Below are 20,359 nucleotides of genomic sequence, written 5' to 3' on the forward strand. Positions count from 1 at the left end.
GGAGGTGTACAAGGTGCACTTGTAAATGAATTTCCACTCTGTCGTTATGTCAAGAAGAAGATTGCATTTGATTGTGATTTGTAAAACAGAGAAACTCTGATTAGCTCTGTTCCAAAACTTTGTTAGCATCCTCACTTAATACTCCCTACACAGGCAGCTGCCTTTGAAGACTGATATAGTCTCCTAGAATACTACAATGAAAACTATTATGTGATTGGAACTAGCAAGAAAGCCTTTTAAGATATCTTTAAATACTCTTCAGTTTGATATTTGATATTAATTTAAAATCATCTGGAATTAGCAACATCACTAGCAACAAACCCATTACAGATATCAGAAATTAACATTTTACTAGTTGTAATTCAGTTGTTGATATCACAAAGTCTTTTTTTCGCTAGTAAAAAGCATTTTCCCATTGGGCCGATGCACTTTGGCGTCTATCAGGGACTGACTGGCCATTGGGAGAACCGAGCGGGCTGGTGGGTCGGCCGCGATAAGTTAAAATGAGCCACAGCGGTATGCAGAAGGGACCTCAAAATGGCGCTGTGATATGCAGGATCACAACCCGGCCCTACCCTGCCACATTCCTCCCTCATTCTCTCTGGCTGGGGAGCCCCCGGCATGACATACAAACAGAAATAATTAAACTGGGGGGTACTTCCTGTAACAGTGTAGTACCCCTCCCAAAAAACACTAACATTTAAAAGAGAGGGAAAAGGCCAACGCAGAGCGGCAGTGAGAGAGATGAAAAAACAAAATACTTACTCGCCAGTTCTCCGATACGCCGTAGCTTGTTCCTCGGCCACCTACAGCCGCGCCTCTCCAGGTGGATCAGAGGCAGTCCTCCAGCCCCTGGCGGACGAAACACCCCGCCGCGTTCTCGGGGAACAGAAGGGGTCTCCTCCGCCCCTGGCAGCGGTTCTCCTGCTCCAGGCGGTCGGCAGCGAGCCCCTCCCCGCTCGTGGTCGGCGGTCTCAAACCCCGCTGCGTTTCAGCGGCCGGTAGGAGACTCCTGCGCCCCTGGCAGCGGCCCTGACCGCTCCAGGTGGTTGGTTAGGAGCCCCTTCTCCCCTCGCGGTCGGCGGCCATCGTCCTGTTCCAGGCGGTTGGACTCCTCGTCCCCCGGCAGATGGCCTCGGCTGCTCCGTTGGGGTGGACGGTAGTGGCGAGAACTCTACTACAGCGTGTCCCTCCTCCTTCCTGGGTTTCTGCACAAGTTTAAAGGGATCAATGGAAAGGAGGAGGCGAGAACCGGCTTGATGATACAAATAATAATTTAATTTTAAACCCTAACAAAAGACAAACACACACATGACGGACATGTCCGTAAACGATCTCTCTCTCCCGCACGATCCTCTGCAGTCGACCTTGTCCCTCTCGGAGGCTTGGTTAGCCCAATACGGGACCGGGTGTGTAGGATCACGACCCGGCCCCGCCCTCCGCCCTGCCACACTGAAAAACTACATTTCGTTATTTTGGTGGATAACACCAAATAACGGTGTTTCCAGGCAGTTACTAGGGTTTTATGGGTGGTTGCATTAAGTGATTGGCATTAAGTCTCTATGATATTATAGTCTCTAAATATGAGTCCCTCCTTCAGTGTATATGGGATTTGTTAGGGTGAAAATGCTAAGTGTGATCTCTTAATAAGGTAACAGTGCACCTCTCCTCAAGACAGATGAAACACTGCTTTAATACTACAGTAAGTGATGCAGTTTAAAAGCTCCCCTCTCAGGCTGCTCAAACGTCATATTCTTCTACAGTCAAAGGGGGTTAGAGCGGCTCTTCTGCGAGTCAGACCTTTCCCTCCTGCTCTCCAGTCAGCACTCACAGAAACACAAACTGACCCAGAGAAACGCCAACCAGCGGCGACTGTAGAGGCAGATCGAACCTTGTCTTCCACTGTGATCTGAAGGACTTTGCTTCTTAATCTATGAGCACATTTGAACCATCAAACTGAAGAGAGGAGCCACCGAAAGGATCACAAGTGGTTGGTGAGAAATTCTTTTAAGCATTTCAGATTTATTTAATTGACATGATGCATCGCACACAGTACAGAGCAGTTCCAAAGTCTAAGACCACAACAATCTGAGTGACAAGTAGGATTTAAAAAGTCTGCATGAATGTGAGAATGTCTTGGTTTATTGGCAGCATGCACTTGAAGAAGACCTGATGATCATGTTCTCCCGCCTGATTTGAGAACGCTTTAAAGAGCATCTTGTGTGCTTCAGTCTGACCCTCTGAGCGAAGAGTTCACATGCTCAGAGAGTCTCCTTTATTCGCATCTCACACTAGTGTTTTCTAGGTTACTAGAAATGAATGTTTTTCAGTGTTTAAAGCATTACAAGCCCTTTTCATCATTTTACAGTGTCTTCCGTTTTCTTTACAGGAAAGCAAAGGCATTATGTGTTTTTTAATAGGATAAGACAGGCTGATGGTACTGTATTTTAGGACATGTGACCTACAATTTAAAACGTCCTCAGAGCATCCAAACAAACAACAGCAGACATTCAATCCCAAGGAGCACATGGGACCCCCAGCAGTCGTTATAAAAGTCTCTTTGTTTAAAACCAATTCGTGGTTGATGTCACGAAGTGGCAAATCTCATTACTGTTCATTCTTGATTACCAGTTCAAGTTGGGAGTGGTGGTGGTGGTGTCGTAGTGGGCTAAAGCACATAACTGGTAATCAGAAGGTTGCTGGTTCGATCCCCACAGCCACCACCATTGTGTCCTTGAGGTTGGCACTTAACTCCAGGTTGCTCCGGGGGATTGTCCCAGTAAATGATGCCTAAACCATAAATGCATGCTTAGGAAAACAAAGTAATGTGGCAGTGAGCAAACATCACTTCCGGAAATTTGTTGTAAAAGAGGCCTGTTTTGTTTGAGCATTACATCAATAGCTAAAACCTTTCAGGCATATGTCAATCTCAGTTGCATTAAATGCACCGAGCTCTGATCGTTAGAGCGCAGACACAAATGTGTACTATATTACTTGGATGAAATGAAGTCATAGAAAGGCGAATGAGCATGCAGGTAGCGCTTTGCTATAAAGTGTGAGTCGATCAGCGTTGGTAAGCTTTTATCTGTGCGAGTGGTCGTCTCTTGAGAAGTCCCTTCATACATGAACGCTTATTCTAAAAGCCTGGGGCTCCGGTCCGGTTACCTTCTGTTGGGCCAGAGAGAACTGTGAAACATCTTAACCTATGGGACTCCTGTATGGCTTTTACAATGTGCTTAATGACTTTGAGCTTGTCTTATAAGCTTCTAAGACTATTTTGGGGCCTTGGTTGTAGCAGAGACAGATTTAAACCACTTGTAGAAAAATGAATGGGAGAAATAGCAGTGCTCCGTATGGCAGCGGTCGTATTGGAAATCTCGCCTTTTGGGTTAAAAGAGACAATCACGTTTTTGAAAGAGGCATTGTCAGGTTTTTTTGTCTGTTTTTGTATTTCTAAGCATGTTTGAGTTAAAGAAGCAACGCCCGTGATGCAATCGCTTCAGATTTTAACAGTTTAGGAGATTTCGGTCTTTCCTCATTCGTTCCCCATAATGGCTGATGAGTGAACTGATTGGGTTAAAATGGACTTCAGCTGTAGTCCCTGCTGAAATATCTATCTTAAACCATTCTAGGTGGTTTGCAGGTTAATCTGGTCCATTTTGATGGTTTTTAGAGGAGTTTTTGGGCATTTTCAGCTGATCAGGCTGGGAGACCTGCATGCCAACCAGCTTAAAGGAATATCCCGAGTTCAATCCCAATTAAGCTCAGTCGACAGCGTTTGTGGTAAAATGTTGATTAAATTAATTTCTTTAAAAAGCTAAAATGGAGGTTTGTGTTAATCAACGCTAGTCCTCAAATGCTGTCGATTGACCTTAACTTGTATTGAACCCGGAATATTCCTTCTAGTCCGGCTTGGCGATAAACTGGACTAACTTAAACCGGTCCAAACCAGAAAACCCCTTAGGCTGGTTCAAGCTGACTTTGAGGGTTTGACATGCAAAAGCCATACAGTAGCACTCTTCCATTGACCATCTGCAGTACACATGGATGACAGTGACACATTATATCCATCATCAATTCTGATATTCAATTTGTTGCCAACTGAATGTGAAAATAGTCCAGAAAATCGATTGAGTGTGTGCCTGTGAGGTCAGTGCACTGATGAGGATTGCCATGTGGCTGATTGTAAGTTCAAAACATTGAAGCTCCACCTCACTGCTGGATTTGAACTCCGTCACAGTGACACACATTTAAAACCTCCCGTTACATTCATCTCATAAATACATTCACACGCTGCTGCGCTCATGTCAACACATTTTACTGTAAGACTCTCAGGCTCACGAGAGAGGGACACAACACCGCAGGTAAACTCAATTTATGATTCTGTTGAATACATCATGTAAACAATGATTGATGCAATGTATCATTATTTTTACAAGAACGTGCATTGTTACTTTATCTTGACCCATATAGACTATGTTAACTCTGCATAAGACATAAAGTCCAAAACTAGCCATGCAGTGATTTTAGTCAGGTTTTTAATTATGCTGAAATCATGTGTGATTATTTGCAATCTTTGCTATATATACAGTCGTTAAGTAAACCCTCACTTTCAGTGAATCTGTGCATGCTGGAAGTGGTTTTTACATGTTCACTAGACATGTGAACGGGAGTCTTTGCCTTATGTGACTCCATAGACGGTCTTGATTTGATCACATTAACCAAATTAAAGAAATACAAATTAATCCTCTTATGATTGCCACCTACACAGAGGGCCCTGAGCTCACTGAAAAGACATGATTTAATCACTTTCGAGTTTAATTACTTCCTTTAATCGTTAGGAGTTGTAAGGGGTGGCTCAGTTGGTAGAGCGGGTAGCCCACTAATTGCAGAGTTGGTGGTTCGAATCCTGGCTCACATGACTCCACAGCTCCAAAGTAGCCCCCATGGCAGGCTGTGTGTGTGTGTGTGTGTGTGTGTGTGTGTGTGGCTTAAGACTTAAAAAGGCGCTATATAAGTGCAGACCATTTGTTGGGGGCCCAATTTAAATTATTACAATTATACAGCTTTATTACACAACAATGCACCAAGTACAGACCCTAGTCCAATTTGATTGTCCAGTTGGTGTGAAATCGTTTTTTTGCACCGGAAAATGTTCTGGGATACAGCTCTGGTACAATTCGTAATTGGTAAATACGCTATCCATCGTAACTTGCGGATAATAATAGCATTGCAAACTGTTCCGTATTAGCGGGACATCCCGTATTATGCCCGAAATTAAGCCATGCATCCAGTGGCAAAAGCCTTGAGGTTGACATTGCATAGAGGGCACGTACTCAACACCTTGGACAGGAGCGTTTACCTGGAAGAAATCAATATTTGGAGCCACAGGATGTGGTTCACCAGTGGGATGAAGGGCTTGAATTAATATTCTGACATCCAGAAATAAGCACTACAGGACACCATATGCTATGAGAAAGACTGAAGTCTGAAACATAACAAAACGTGTGTCTATGAAATGAAGGTGAATAGCAGAGCCCAGATTTGGGTCACGGGAGAATTTAATGAGAAATGTTTTGAGTTCATATTGAAGACTTTGGCATCTTGAGGACATTTGAGCACAGTTTGAGACATTTTTCTGTTGCGATATCTTCTGAAACTCTAGAGAAGACACGTGTACTGGAGTCTTTTGTTCAGCAGAAACATCTGAGATGAAGGAGACCTCTAAGTTAACTTCTAATGACTTTAATTTAAACGTCTAATCTCATTGCTGTCTGAAGAAACAAGGACAAGATTTTCCAATGATCTTCTATTTATATCATGTGAAATATTGCACCATTGTGCTCCAAATGTTCCATGTTTTCCCACCAATATTTAAAGAGTATATCTTCAGCCGTTGAGTCTGGTGTTTTTGCTTTGTCATTTGTCCATATTGCCAGAGCTTGGGGGAATTTGTTGGATGGCGTAGCACCAGGCTGTACAGGAGCGGGCAAGAGAGCAAATAGAGCATGTTCTTATTTCCCTCAAGCCTCTCGCATGACATGCGCCGCAGCCCTCTGACAGTTGTGCAACACATAAGGGCTCAAACCCAAACCTTTGGTACAGCCGACACAACTAAGAATGTATTTTTATGTTCACATGTGAGATGAGGATTTGAGGAAGTTCTCCGCGACCAGTTCATAAATCACTAAATTAAAAGGTGGTTTTATGGCTGGTATCAAGATGGCAGTCAGTGCGACTGGTGGTCTATTCTCTTCATAATTTCAAGTGGAGATTGGAAGTTAGATGGTGTGTTTGTAAACCCCAGGATACTAACCTTTCCTATGTCATTTTCACAGGTATGGAGGAACAAATGGAGATCAATCGTGGCTTCTTCATGAAAGTGGACGTTCAAGATCATGTACACTATATAGTGGCATTTTTTGTGGCAGTCATTGGGGCTGTAGGGGTCATTGGAAACATACTGGTCATGTACGCCTTCTTCAGGTAGGTTGGGATTTCTTACTAATACTTGGTTTTCTCAATCCAGTTTTAAATATTCATATTTAGTTGTGTATGTTCACGGCCGACACATTTATAGAGAATGAAAGTGTAAAGGGCTGCGATGGACTGGCGACCTGTCCAGGGTGTCCCCCGCCTTTCGCCCAATGTTAGCTGGGATAGGCTCCAGCCCCCCGCGACCCTGTACACAGGATAAGCGGTTGACGATGGATGGATGGATGGATGAAAGTGTAAAGGGATCAACGGAAAGGAGGCGGCGAGAACTGGCTTTACGATACAAATAATTGTTTAATTTTAAACTCAAACAAAAGACAAACTCACACACATGACGGACATGTCCGTAAACGATCTCTCTCTCCCACACGATCCTCTGCAGTCGACCTTTATCCCTCTCGAAGGCTTGATTAGCCCAATACGGGACCGGGTGTGTAGGATCACGACCCGGCCCCGCCCTCCGCCCTGTCACAGAAAGTTCTCTAGATCTTATCTTAACCATTGAGTTCCCAGAGGATTGTTTTATTGCTCAAAAGTTGCCCTTTAATTGCTCAGGAGACTTAATGTTGTCTTAAGTTTGATTGAAGTATCAACTTTGTCTTAGATGTTTCTTTTAAAAGTCCTTAGGAGAAATAAAAGTAGACCCAAATGAGTCAGTTTAAAAATGAATGTGGATAGCTCAGATCATTTGGTCTTGATGAGAAATGTTTGAGTTCATTTTAATGGCAGACTTTGGGATCTTGGCAAATGTGAGCAGGCTTTGTGACGTTGTTGATCTCTTCTAAAACTCAAGAGGACACACGTGAGATTACTAGAGTCTCAGGAAAGGCAAGGGACTTCAGCAAGTCTCAATTTGCTCTCCATTTGTCATACTCCACAAATGTATTTTAAGATAGTGAAGTGTGTTCACTCATGTGACCACTATTTATTTGTCTTAAGTAAGGAATAATTGACAACGAACCATTGAATTATTGAAAAATAATGCACCCTCCGAGGTTGTAATGCAGCCGTGCCACGCAGCAGAGTGGCCGTTACACCTCGGGTGCAAATTACTTTTCAATAATTCAATGACCAGAGTCAATTATTACGATCATACCACGGAGACCACACCTTAGGACGTCGTTCAGGGTTTTACTGCAAGACATTTTCTGGTTTTCGTCCCTAAAATATTCTTGTGAGTGCAACTACTTTCTTCCGCCACGGATTGAGCGTGTTGTTTTGATACAGCCCCAGCCCACGTTCCAAAACGTCACTTCAGAACTAGCAACGGAGACTTGCGAGGATATCACTGCTTTACTGGAGCTCTTAATGGAGTTGCAAGGTAGTGCATCCGTGTGTGTATGCGCATGAGTGAAATCAAGAGACAGGAAGACAAAAAAATTTGAGAGATACCTGTGTTTGCGGCTCTCGATAGCAGAAACATTGCTTCAAAATCACCAAGATGTGAGTTTTATTATACTTCTCAGTGTTGTTATTCTTGTCTATAGCTGTCCCGTAGCTACACAACTGTTTTATTAAAGGGATAGTTCACCCAAAAATGAAAATTCTCTCATTACTTACTCACCCTCATGATATCACAGGTGTGTTTGACTTGCTTTCTTCACCAGAACACATTTGAAGAAAAATAGAAAAATGTCGCAGCTCAGAAGTTCCTTATAATGCAAGTGGATGGAGATCAGACTTTTGAAGCTCCAAAAATCACAGATAGTCAGCATACACATCATCGATATGACTCCCGTGGTTAAATTAATGTCTTCTAAAGTGACACGATTGCTTTTGGTTGGAAAAAAGATCAATGTTAAGTGCTTTTTAACTATAGTCCAATGCTACCGTTTGGCTTCACGAGAGAGCAGAGATCACGTGGTCTCCCGTTTGACATATTCGCGTTGACATGTTACGGACTTAATCTCATGTTAAGGGGGGGAGAGAGAGGGAGGGGAGAGAGAGAGAGAGAGAGAGAGAGAGGGGGGTGAGGTAGTGCAAGAGCACTTTCCAACTGAAATTGAAAAACATTTAGGATATTATAGACATTGTCATTTTTATCCAATGTATATAGCCAATGTCTTTCTTTTGTTGTAACTGAAGTCATTTGGTGAAGTGATGTGGAGACCTGGAACTACTATATAGCCGTGCGTTTACTGGAAAATAATTGCACACCTTAGAACATGTCAACCAATCAGAATCAAGCATCCAACAAACCTGTGGTATGATTCATCTTAAACCATGTGTCTGATCATATCACAGCTGATTTGATGTAATTTTCTTTAATGACTTAAACTGCAATGTTTTTGAACTCTACCAGTCTTGACATGGTTATACTGGCAGTCTTATTTTGGTCTTAGCTTAGAGGGACAGTTCGCTCCATTAATGGACTGCAACTTTTGCTTAATCATAGACTCATTTGTTGACACTTTGCGAGCAGCAGGACTTGGTGTCTGTTTCAGTCTTGTTAGCCAGGTATCAAGACTGCAAGGACAAAGTCATGAAGGTGCTCAATTGAGCATGACTTGCTCTGTCATAGATAAGATCTAATGGTAATAACATCCTTTTTGAATGGATGTTACATTTATATAGCGCTTTTCTGACACTACACTCAAAGTACTTTACGGAGTGGGGGGTTTCTCCCAACCACCACCAGTGTACAGAATCCACCTGGATGGTGGGACGGCACCATAGTGCATCAGTACACTCACCACACACCAGCTGTTGGTGGAGAGGAGAGTGTAGAGTGATAGAGCCAATTAATGGATGGGGAGTATTAGGAAGCCATGATTGAGAAGGGCCAATGGGGGGAATTTGGCCAGGACACCGGGGTTACACCCCCTACTCTTTTCGAGAAATGTCCTGGGATTTTTAATGACCACAGAGAGTCAGGACCATGGTTTAACATCTCATCCGAAGGACAGTGCCTTTTTACAGTATAGTGTCTCCATCGCTATACTGTGGCATTAGGACCTTCGCAGTCCGCTGGGTGAACACCCCCTGCTGGACTCCCCAACCTTACTTCCCAGGAGGTCTCCCATCCAGGTGCTATGTCCCTCACCCAATACCACCCATGTCTGACTTGCAAAAGCAAGAAGCAAATCATGGTTCATGGCTGTGATGTAATCTAAAGGCTATTGGCTATCTTAAAAGAAAAGAAAGTAGTCCATATGACTTGAGCCCTAAATTCCAAAAGCCTAAAGCCATACAATAGGTTTGTTTGGAAAGTAGTTCAATCATCAACCCCAACGGAGCAGCTTCATATAAGCCACATTTTCCCAAAGATAAATCATGCATAGCATAGCGTGACACAGTTCTACCATTCTGGATGACTGCATTGAAACTACATATAAACACTCAATACAAAGATGCACTTCTAGAAACTGCTGTCTGCTATAGCCTCCTAATGATGTGATTGCATAATGTAAATAAAATGAAACCACACACAATTATGTAACATGTCACATTGATTGTAAACAAACCAAAATGTTTTTTGACCGTAATTAATTAGATGCACATGCAACCCTGTGGGGTTTGAGAGTTTAGGGGTCAAGGGTCATGGGTGACAATGGTACATGTTTAGAATGTGCCAAAAATAAACTCAGTGATTGTTGGCGAGAGAGAGAGAGCGAGAGAGAGAGAGAGAGAGGGACAATGCCACTTAATGCCAGTATAATTTTCCAGGTCCACTACACATAACGGGAATCAATGCGCCAACCTCTGTGGAACAGTTTCTGATTTACTCTAGCAGTCATCTCTATTAACAGTGCTTTTGGGGTTTTAGAAAATACTACATGTGCTCATGCATTTACGTTATGGTTTGTGCTATGGTCATTGTTGAGAGAAAGTTTGCTATTATTTTTCTAAACGATCGGACTTGTGGATTTTCACTTAGCGAACAAAAGATTAGTGAAAAATCCCATAGACTTGCATTATCAGTTGCAAGTTACAACTTAACCTAGTGTTAGTGTAAACGGACACTTAAAGTGATTTTTCACCATTGGCTAGAAAGCTTCTGATGTACCGATCCGGACTCATTGGCATAATTATGATTTCTTTTTCCACTGTGGAGATCAGGATTGGCTGGACAAGTGACCAATCATCAGTCACGATGCAGAGATGGATTACCGACAGTGCAAATAAATGATCTATTTTCTAACAACCTATGGAGGGGGGCCCTTGGAGATAATTGTCCTGGGGCCTTTGCAAGTCATAAACCATCCCTGCATGTCAGTAAAGGTGTTCTCTGTTCTGAGCATGGCTTGCTATCCATGATGAGAATTGCGTGTAAGGAGTGGTTTGTAATTGAACCATGCAACTGGAACCATTACTTACTGTTACGTTTACATTTATGCATTTGGCAGACGCTTTTATCCAAAGCGACTTACAGTGCACTTATTACAGGGAGTTAAGTGCCTTGCTCAACAGTGGCATCTTGGTGGTGCTGGGGCTTGAACCCCCAACCTTCTGGTCAGTAACCCTGAGCCTCAACCACTGAGCCACCACTGCCCCCAGTTTACCGTAACTCAAAACTGTTGGGCCTGATGGTAGAATAGTGGCTTAAGTAACAACTTACGCACAACTAAATATTTGAGCGCACCATTAAACTTAGTTGAAACGTAACCCTACATATATACTAAATATTTGCAAATAAATAAGGAGTAATGGTTGTTAGTAAAAAGGCTGACTTGATTGGATTAAATAAAATGTATGTTGCATGAGTATTTAACGACAGTCCCTGATTAATTTTAGATACAGTTCCTGAATCAATTATGAGCCCTTAGTGTGAACTTGACGTCCCAATTAATGCATTTATGGAAGGCTGGTGCAACCTTACCCAGAATGTCATAGGGGCGGTCTGTATTGATTTGGGCCAGTAAGCAACACCTTGCAACCACACAGAACACGCTAACAACTCTGTAGCAATGCACTAAAGCACTCAGAACAGATTAGCAACCACAAAGCAATGCCTAGCAAGAGTTTTGCATAAAGTAAGCACCACTTGCATTTTCTTCAGAAAATGTGAAACTCTAGTTTTATTTCATACTGTATGTCTGCATAGTAATGTTGTTGCATATGTGCAACACTAAATCATAATCCAGCTCCATCCCAGAATATGGCCAGCATTCCCTAATGACTGGTTTTAATCAGAAGCCAGTTTACTGCAGCATTAATAGACTCTAGAGAACATGTGTGGATTTTCCTCCTGGCTGAGAATTGCTTAAACTTCGACCCATTTTCATAAATAAACTATTGTGTGGCTTTGGAGGTTGTCTACCAGCTGAAGGGAAAGCATGTGGTTGTTCTGAGAAGTGCTGGTATGTCTCCTGTGGTTTGTTGTGGAGGGTCTCGGGTGGCTAATGACCAGGGCTGGACTGGGAAGAGAAATCGGCCTGGGATTTTAAATAGCAACTAGCCCAAAAGTGTGTGTGTGTGTGTGTGTGTGTGTGTGTGTGTGTGTGTGTGTGTGTGTGTGTGTGTTCTGCATAACGTGGCAGCTCATTTTAGCTTATCGCGGCCCATTCGGCCCATTTCACCCATGATCAGCCCCAAAGTGCGTCGGCCCACTGGGACAATGCCCGGTATGCCAGATTACCAGTCCAGCCCTGCTAATGACTGATGAATGGAGCTGAGGCGTGTCAGCAGGTGATGCAAGGTGAGGTTTCAATCTGAAGAAACTGCGTGAACTGTGTCTGTATTTTGAATAAAATGATATGTAACAAAAAAGATTGACATTGGATAAATTCTATCTGACTCCTTGTACAGAATTAAAGGAGGTAAAGAGCATTGTTTCCAGAGACGGTGTAAGGAGGAGACAGACATTTTTCATATGTGAAAAAAAAATAAAAAATAAAAAAAATGTACTGGAGCAGTTTTCAGTTTCCACTGTGTTGTACAAAAAGTGAGCTAAATGTTCTCCCAAACAGATAAGGTTTTTAAGGTTAATGCTATTTTGAGTTTTAAATCAGTGAAACCTACCTCCCAAACTTAACTTGTACTGTCATAAAAGCATAAATGAGGAAATAAACGAAATTGCTAATGCATCCTCTTCATTTTGTGGTGCTTCTGTGACACTCTGGGCTCGAGTGTTCTTCAGGACTCTTACCACAGTGCATCACGAGTGCAACCCTCTATTAGCTAAGCTACTGCGCAAGTTGGTTATGTAATGCAAATATTAAAATTTACATTTACATTTATGCATTTGGCAGACGCTTTTATCCAAAGCGACTTACAGAGCCCTTATTACAGGGACAATCCCCCCGGAACAACCTGGAGTTAAGTGCCTTGCTCAAGGACACAATGGTGGTGGCTGTGTGGATCAAACCAGCAACCTCCTGATTACCAGATTACCAGTTATGTGCTTAGACCACTACACCACCACCACTCCGTTTGTGGTGTAGTAACAGTGTTTTGATGTGAAATCGTTGTGTAAGGAATGGAGCGAAAAGTGTTTATGAAGTGATCATTTTGGCCATTTGTGTAAAAGTAATTGTTTTAGTGCCTTTTAGTGTTTATTTCAACACGTAAAATATATATATATTTTTTCTTTGCACAAGTATAGAAGTAGTAACATGACTCTACGAGACCAGGTTGAAAATTGGTACCAAGTTTGTCAGATTTGATTGAGGATGTTATTGTTAAACATTATTGAAACGCAATCTTGCCAAACAATTTTGGAGATTTTGGACTTTCCCCATTCAAGTACGCAGCACCAGTACTTGTATAACCTTTACCGATATAATATAGCTGACCGGGGACATAAATTGCTGCCAAGTGGATTTGCCTTAAAGGGACTTTGCGAGACTTTTGGAGTAAATGTGCAAGCTAACAATCAACAGCAATGATCACTTTAGCTAGAGGATTGAGGGAAATGCATCAATGTTGTCTGGCAAAAAGTGACATACATTTAATGTACATCAAAGCTAATTATATGATTATATTTAGGTATTTTGTGTTTTAGTAACAAAAAGCTACGAACACCGCCAAACTACTTCATCATGAACCTTGCAGTGAGCGACTTCCTCATGGCCGCCACTCAGTCGCCCATCTTTTTTGTCAACTGCATGTACAAGGAATGGGTGTTTGGTGAAACGGGCAAGTAATGTTCCTCCAGTCCTCTTCACATTCACACTTTCTCAATTCAATGCATTGGTCAACAGATGTTATCACATGATGAGATACACCGCTAGTAAGCACACGGCTTTGACAATTGACATGTATCTTTTGCTTCACCTTGCAGGTTGTAAGATGTACGCCTTCTGCGGGGCTTTGTTTGGAATCACATCCATGATTAACCTTTTGGCGATTTCAATCGACCGCTACATTGTGATCACCAAGCCTCTGCAGGCCATCGGGTGGACGTCCAGACGTCGGACACTCCTAATTATCCTCCTGGTCTGGCTCTACTCTCTGGCCTGGAGTCTGGCACCACTTTTGGGATGGAGTGAGTCCCATTATTTACTCAATCTGTCCCTCAGCCTTGGATGCAACAACAAATTCTGATGGTCTTATGTTTCTGGTAACATCTGATACAGTCTTTACTGTTTTCATTGGATAGGTTCCTACATCCCTGAAGGCCTCATGACTTCTTGCACATGGGACTATGTAACCTCCACTCCAGCGAACAAGAGCTACACCCTGATGCTCTGCTGCTTTGTGTTCTTCATCCCTCTGGGAATAATCTCCTACTGCTACTTCTTCATGTTCTTGGCCATTCGGAATGCAAGCAGGTACAACACACACTCTACTAGTACCTTTAATGAGGTCTACATGGTGTACATTGTCGCTCTTGAGGAAAGGTTTGCCATCTTTCTATGTGTTCAGAGATGTGGAGAAGCTGGGGAACCATGTGAGGAAGACGACTCTTATGCAACAGCAGTCCATAAAGACAGAGTGGAAGCTGGCGAAGATCGCCTTTGTGGTCATCATTGTGTTCGTGCTGTCCTGGTCTCCTTACGCCTGCGTCACACTCATCGCCTGGGCAGGGTATCTATCAGCTTGTTCTCTTTTTGTTTCTAATGCTGCTGGGTTCTTTATCTTTCAAACAATACATTTGAAGTGTCATTGACACAGGCTAGTTACTTTAGATGGCTTCTGATGACCTGTAGATAGAACTATACAGGCTGATTCAAAGTTTCGTACAGTACATATGCATATACTTCCATGCCTTGCCTCGATGTGTTTTTGGTCTTTTTTTCTATCAATGGCCAAGAGCCATTACACATTCTTGACACATTCTTGACAAACACAACTTGATGTATTTAACCAATGTAATGTGAGTTGATAGTCCTTCGAACTCAAAGAAAAATATCACCGAGGGGCGAATTTGCTCAACAGTTGTGCCACTTTAGTGCACAGTATTTCAATGCAAAAACCTGCATCTAATTAACTGAAGACACACACTCCTAAGTGCACATTTTGCATGCATTTTCTAGTGATCATTTCAGCAGTAGTTTATTAAATGATGACCAAATAACGGAGTAGAGCGTTACAGCTGGGCTAGCTAATGGCATAGACCATTACAACAGGATAATCAGAAAGGCATTATAGAGTGTGTAGGGCAAGAGCAAGACAGCTTGTTGCAAACACATCTGCGAGTGTGTACGGGAAGCGATGGAGTGCAGTCTGCTGGAGTCTGCTGGAGTCCAGGATAATCAAGCATGTGAATCTTTCTGCTCAGCCCACAACACCTTTGGGTCACTGCCATGCCATGTAAACAACCACTGCAGGGGTCATCTCACTCATACTATGTTCTATTGACCAGTAACAAACACACTTCATCTCAAACCAGTTGGCTGTCTGCTTGGTTCCAGTGGTGTGTTGTTCCATTTGTCAAAGGTTTATGGGCATCACAAATAATGACATCAGTAACTGCTTTTTGACCCTCATGATCCAAGTTCTGTGAACCTTCAGGCCACATCCCCAACAATGAATCCCTGCTGAAAAGACCAGAATTTCCATGCTGGTTAGGCTGGTTTATGTTGGTTTGGTACTGGTCCAGCTTGTTTCTCTGGTGAAGCTGTTTGATATTTTGCTAGTTAAAAGAGTTAAACAAAGATGTTCATGCTGGGAACCAGCACCCAGAACGACATCTGAAATGCCCAGCTGCTTTTTAGCAGGGATGTTCTACTTCTTGAAATGAAATAATGCTTTAAAAAATCTTTGCTGTTTTTTTTTTAATCTTTAAGGTACAGCCACATTCTCTCTCCATATTCTAAGGCAGTACCTGCAGTGATTGCCAAAGCATCTGCCATTTACAATCCTTTCATCTATGCCATCATACACTCCAAATACAGGTTCGTTCAAGCATTCGTTCAAGGGTAAACTCCTTGGAAACCACATAATACTGTCACAAGATATACTGTATGGTGCTGTGTAAATTAAGTGAACATTCACCCTCTTCTCTCAACATTTGACTGTCATTTGACAGAGACACACTGGCTGAGAAGGTGCCATGTCTGCATTTTTTAGCCCAGTCGTCACGTAAGGTCTGCATCTCTGTGTCGAACAGTGAGTCCTCCTTCAGAGAATCCATGCTCAGCAGACAGTCCTCTGGGTCCAAGGCCAAGTTTCAACGTGTGTCCTCCATATCAACTGGTGACACGGTTTGTATTTTATTTTGAAGAGATTGAATAATGTAAATGTCCTACCCGGCCTCGAGCCCATGGTGGTAATTAAGACCACATGCCACAACATTATTCTGCAAAAAGTCCATGTGACTTTAATCATGCGATCATACTTTTTAATCCTTAATTCTGCTTATAGCTGATATGCTAATATTTACTGTGCATGTTATACTACAATCTTTAAAGTAGCTCCCTTGTGCCATTTTAGGATAGAGTGGAAGCTTCCAACACTAGACAGCCAAAGCACAGGGGAGCAAATACGTCCTTTTGAAGATGATGTATTACACTTAATCCATCAATGTATCCTTATGCAGACAAACTTGCAACTGTGTTGATATACATTAGACTGTGGAATTTATTAACAAGGCTCTGCAGATATGTCTACAGGGGTACTGATCACTATGACTATTGCTCAGAGTAAAGTGATCTGAAAAACCCCCAAACTTTTAAGTAATAAACTTGGGCATGTATCTCATCATGCTTTTTGCCTGGCTGATGATAAAACAAGCAAATAAATAAATAAATCCCATTGATTTACATTGAATGAGAGAGCCAAGCCATTTCTAGAGAATCAAAAAAACTTTGGAGCGGGCTCTTTTAACTTGAGCCAGTAAGTAACCACCTTTTGAACACATTTGCAACTGCATTGCAATGCATTAAAAACCACCCAGAACACTTTGCTTCTTAGCAACACCCTGGCAACTACCACCCTTGCAACTGCATTGCAATGCATTAAAAACCACCCAGAACACTTTGCTTCTTAGCAACACCCTGGCAACTACCACCCTTGCAACTGCATTGCAATGCATTAAAAACCACCCAGAACACTTTGCTTCTTAGCAACACCCTGGCAACTACCACCCTTGCAACTGCATTGCAATGCATTAAAAACCACCCAGAACACTTTGCTTCTTAGCAACACCCTGGCAACCACCACCCTTGCAACTGCATTGCAATGCATTAAAACCACCCAGAACACTTTGCTTCTTAGCAACACCCTGGCAACTACCACCCTTGCAACTGCATTGCAATGCATTAAAACCACCCAGAACACTTCGCTTCTTAGCAACACCCTGGCAACTACCACCCTTGCAACTGCATTGCAATGCATTAAAAACCACCCAGAACACTTCGCTTCTTAGCAACACCCTGGCAACCACCACCCTTGCAACTGCATTGCAATGCATTAAAAACCACCCAGAACACTTCGCTTCTTAGCAATACCCTGGCAACCACCACCCTTGCAACTGCATTGCAATGCATTAAAAACCACCCAGAACACTTCGCTTCTTAGCAACACCCTGGCAACTACCACCCTTGCAACTGCATTGCAATGCATTAAAAACCACCCAGAACACTTCAGCTTCTAGCAACACCCTGGCAACTACCACCCTTGCAACTGCATTGCAATGCATTAAAAACCACCCAGAACACTTCGCTTCTTAGCAACACCCTGGCAACCACCACCCTTGCAACTGCATTGCAATGCATTAAAAACCACCCAGAACACTTTGCTTCTTAGCAACACCCTGGCAACTACCACCCTTGCAACTGCATTGCAATGCATTAAAAACCACCCAGAACACTTTGCTACCAAGCAACACCCTGGCAACCACCACCCTTGCAACTGCATTGCAATGCATTAAAAACCACCCAGAACACTTCGCTTCTTAGCAACACCCTGGCAACCACCACCCTTGCAACTGCATTGCAATGCATTAAAAACCACCCAGAACACTTCGCTTCTTAGCAACACCCTGGCAACCACCACCCTTGCAACTGCATTGCAATGCATTAAAAACCACCCAGAACACTTCGCTTCTTAGCAACACCCTGGCAACCACCACCCTTGCAACTGCATTGCAATGCACTAAAGAACACCCAGAACACTTTTCTACCAAGCAACACCCTGGCAACCACCAAAAACACCCACACATGGTTTGCCTGGGCAACCACCAATCACATTTCTTTCAGAAATTGTACAAATCTTGTTTAATACCATAGGCCTTTTTCTCATCATGGTTAAAGTGAGATATATCATTTACTTTGTGCTAAACATGATAACATACATATGTGCTTTAGGTCTGGAGTGATGTACAGTTAGATCCAATGGACCAGAAGACCCTCAGAAACTCACACTCGGCCAGTCTGTTGAGAGATAATGGGTGGAAGCAGCATTCCCAGCAGGGAAAGACCAAAAACAAGGGAAGACCAGGGGAAGACCCCAGTGAAGAGAAGGTAAGGTATGTCTATATCCCCAGTGACATGACAGAGAAGTCTTGCTTTGCCCCGCAAACACTACTGAGTGTTGTCTACAATTCTGCCTGCTTCTACATGCCTGACTCTTGCCTGTTACCCATTTATGGATTAATGCCTGGACTTTGACCCCTGCCTGTCTCATCGTCTGTGGATATACCTGTGGACTGTTTGCCTTTGTAAGATCTTTACCTGTGTTCTGGTTTATGGATTTATGTCAAGACTGCATAACGTCAAGTGTGCTGTAAAGATTCTCCCGATGCCGTTACTATATTTACGTCACCACCAGGTTCATAAGAACTGATGCAAAATCAACATGGATTTCATTGTTTGATCAGGGAGTTGCTCATTTTTAGGGCTGTCTCAAAGGAAAAATCGTTCCAGTGCACTGAAATGTTAGCTCCCTAAAAACTAGGGAGCATCATTGCTCACTATGTTCCCCTTCCAGAAACGTCATAATGTCTTCTTTAGTCTCAAGTCGTTTGAAGTCAAAGCCTTATATTCTCTTCAAAAGAGATGCTGTTTGTAATGTCTTCCATCCACTATGAACTCACCCATTGTTTCATGCCTAGTTGTTTATTTATTTGCGAGGGATCCATGTAATAAGCGGGATAATGTACAGTACAATAAACCCTTTCAGGTTGATACAAGAGTGCTCCGCTCTGTGTCAGGGTCCTGCTCAAGCCGACATGATTTCCATCCATCCATCTTCAACCGCTTATCCGAAGTCGGGTCGCGGGGGCAGCTGCTCCAGCAGGGGGCCCCAAACTTCCCTATCCCGAGCCACATTAACCAGCTCTGACTGGGGGACCCCGAGGCGTTCCCAGGCCAGTTTGGAGATGTAATCTCTCCACCTAGTCCTGGGTCTTCCCTGAGGCCTCCTCCCAGCTGGACGTGCCTGAAACACCTCCCTAGGAGGCGCCCAGGGGGCATCCTTACCAGATGCCCAAACCACCTCAACTGACTCCTTTCGACGCAAAGGAGCAGCGGCTCTACTCCGAGCTCCTCACGGATGACTGAGCTCCTCATCTCTAAGGGAGAAGCCCGCCACCCTTCTGAGGAAGCCCATTTTGGTCGCTTGTACTCGTGACCTAGTTCTTTCGGTCATGACCCAGCCTTCATGACCATAGGTGAGGGTAGGAACAAAAATTGACCAGTTGATCGAGAGCTTTGCCTTTCGGCTCAGCTCTCTTTTCGTGACAACGGTGAGATAGAGCGAGTGCAATACCGCCCCCGCTGCCCCGATTCTCCGGCCAACCTCCCACTCCATTGTCCCCTCACTCGTGAACAAGACCCCGAGGTACTTGACCTCCTTCACTTGGGGCAATACCTCCTTCCCTACCTGGAGTACGCACTCCATCGGTTTCCCGGCATGATTTATTATGCAATAACAAACAGCCGACTGTACATTGTCCCTTATGTATCACACATGAATTGGAATGACAGAATATGTTGCTTTGCTAGTTTGAATGTGGTATCATTAACTTTTAATCCATTACAGCCTCCAGTCACAGAGTGTGGATCTTTGAGCAGTTACGGCCATGACCTGGTATCCGAGTCCATCAACATGGCAACCATGCCTCTCCTCATGGCCAAAAACAGTCCAGAGCTGGAACAGGAGAAGGAAGAGGAATGTGAGGAGGAAGATACCCTGATAGGACAGGAGGACAACCATTCTGTGAGCCTCCCAAGCAAAGGTCTGGCTTTTTACAAAGACACGGACATGGCCCAAATCATTGTTAGGCTCACATCAGAGAAGAGAGCAATGCAGACAAGAGAAGGTGACAATATTGGGCCTCAATAGCTTGAACTGCTCCCCTGAGCTTCTGGAGTCTGTAGAGAGTTTCCTTTCCTGAGGTGGAACCAGAGAGCTGAAGGCAAGTCCACACACTGGAGAACCAGAGTCTTCCGTTGAGAGTTTCTAGGTTTTCACATCATAATTCTAGAAGGCAAATTGTATGTGACGTTGATGCACTGTCCCGCAGAAGTCTTGTGCTTTC

General features: G+C 43.3%; 1 protein-coding gene across 1 annotated transcript in view; it reads left to right on the forward strand.

The window, feature by feature from the left end:
• Positions 1–6,340: 6,340 nt before the first annotated feature.
• Positions 6,341–20,359, forward strand: part of LOC127635585 (melanopsin-B-like) — a 14,287-nt gene continuing 268 nt past the window's right edge. The window contains exons 1-9 of the mRNA XM_052115720.1: positions 6,341–6,486; positions 13,439–13,572; positions 13,718–13,921; positions 14,036–14,207; positions 14,302–14,463; positions 15,666–15,773; positions 15,908–16,082; positions 18,186–18,341; positions 19,861–20,359. The exon at positions 19,861–20,359 is cut by the window's right edge and continues 268 nt beyond it. Coding sequence (XP_051971680.1) covers positions 6,341–6,486; positions 13,439–13,572; positions 13,718–13,921; positions 14,036–14,207; positions 14,302–14,463; positions 15,666–15,773; positions 15,908–16,082; positions 18,186–18,341; positions 19,861–20,163 — 1,560 coding nt within the window. The 3' untranslated portion in view covers positions 20,164–20,359. The remainder of the gene's footprint in view (positions 6,487–13,438; positions 13,573–13,717; positions 13,922–14,035; positions 14,208–14,301; positions 14,464–15,665; positions 15,774–15,907; positions 16,083–18,185; positions 18,342–19,860) is intronic.

The sequence above is a fragment of the Xyrauchen texanus genome, chromosome 43 (genome assembly GCF_025860055.1).
Source record: "Xyrauchen texanus isolate HMW12.3.18 chromosome 43, RBS_HiC_50CHRs, whole genome shotgun sequence".
NCBI lineage: Eukaryota > Metazoa > Chordata > Actinopteri > Cypriniformes > Catostomidae > Xyrauchen > Xyrauchen texanus.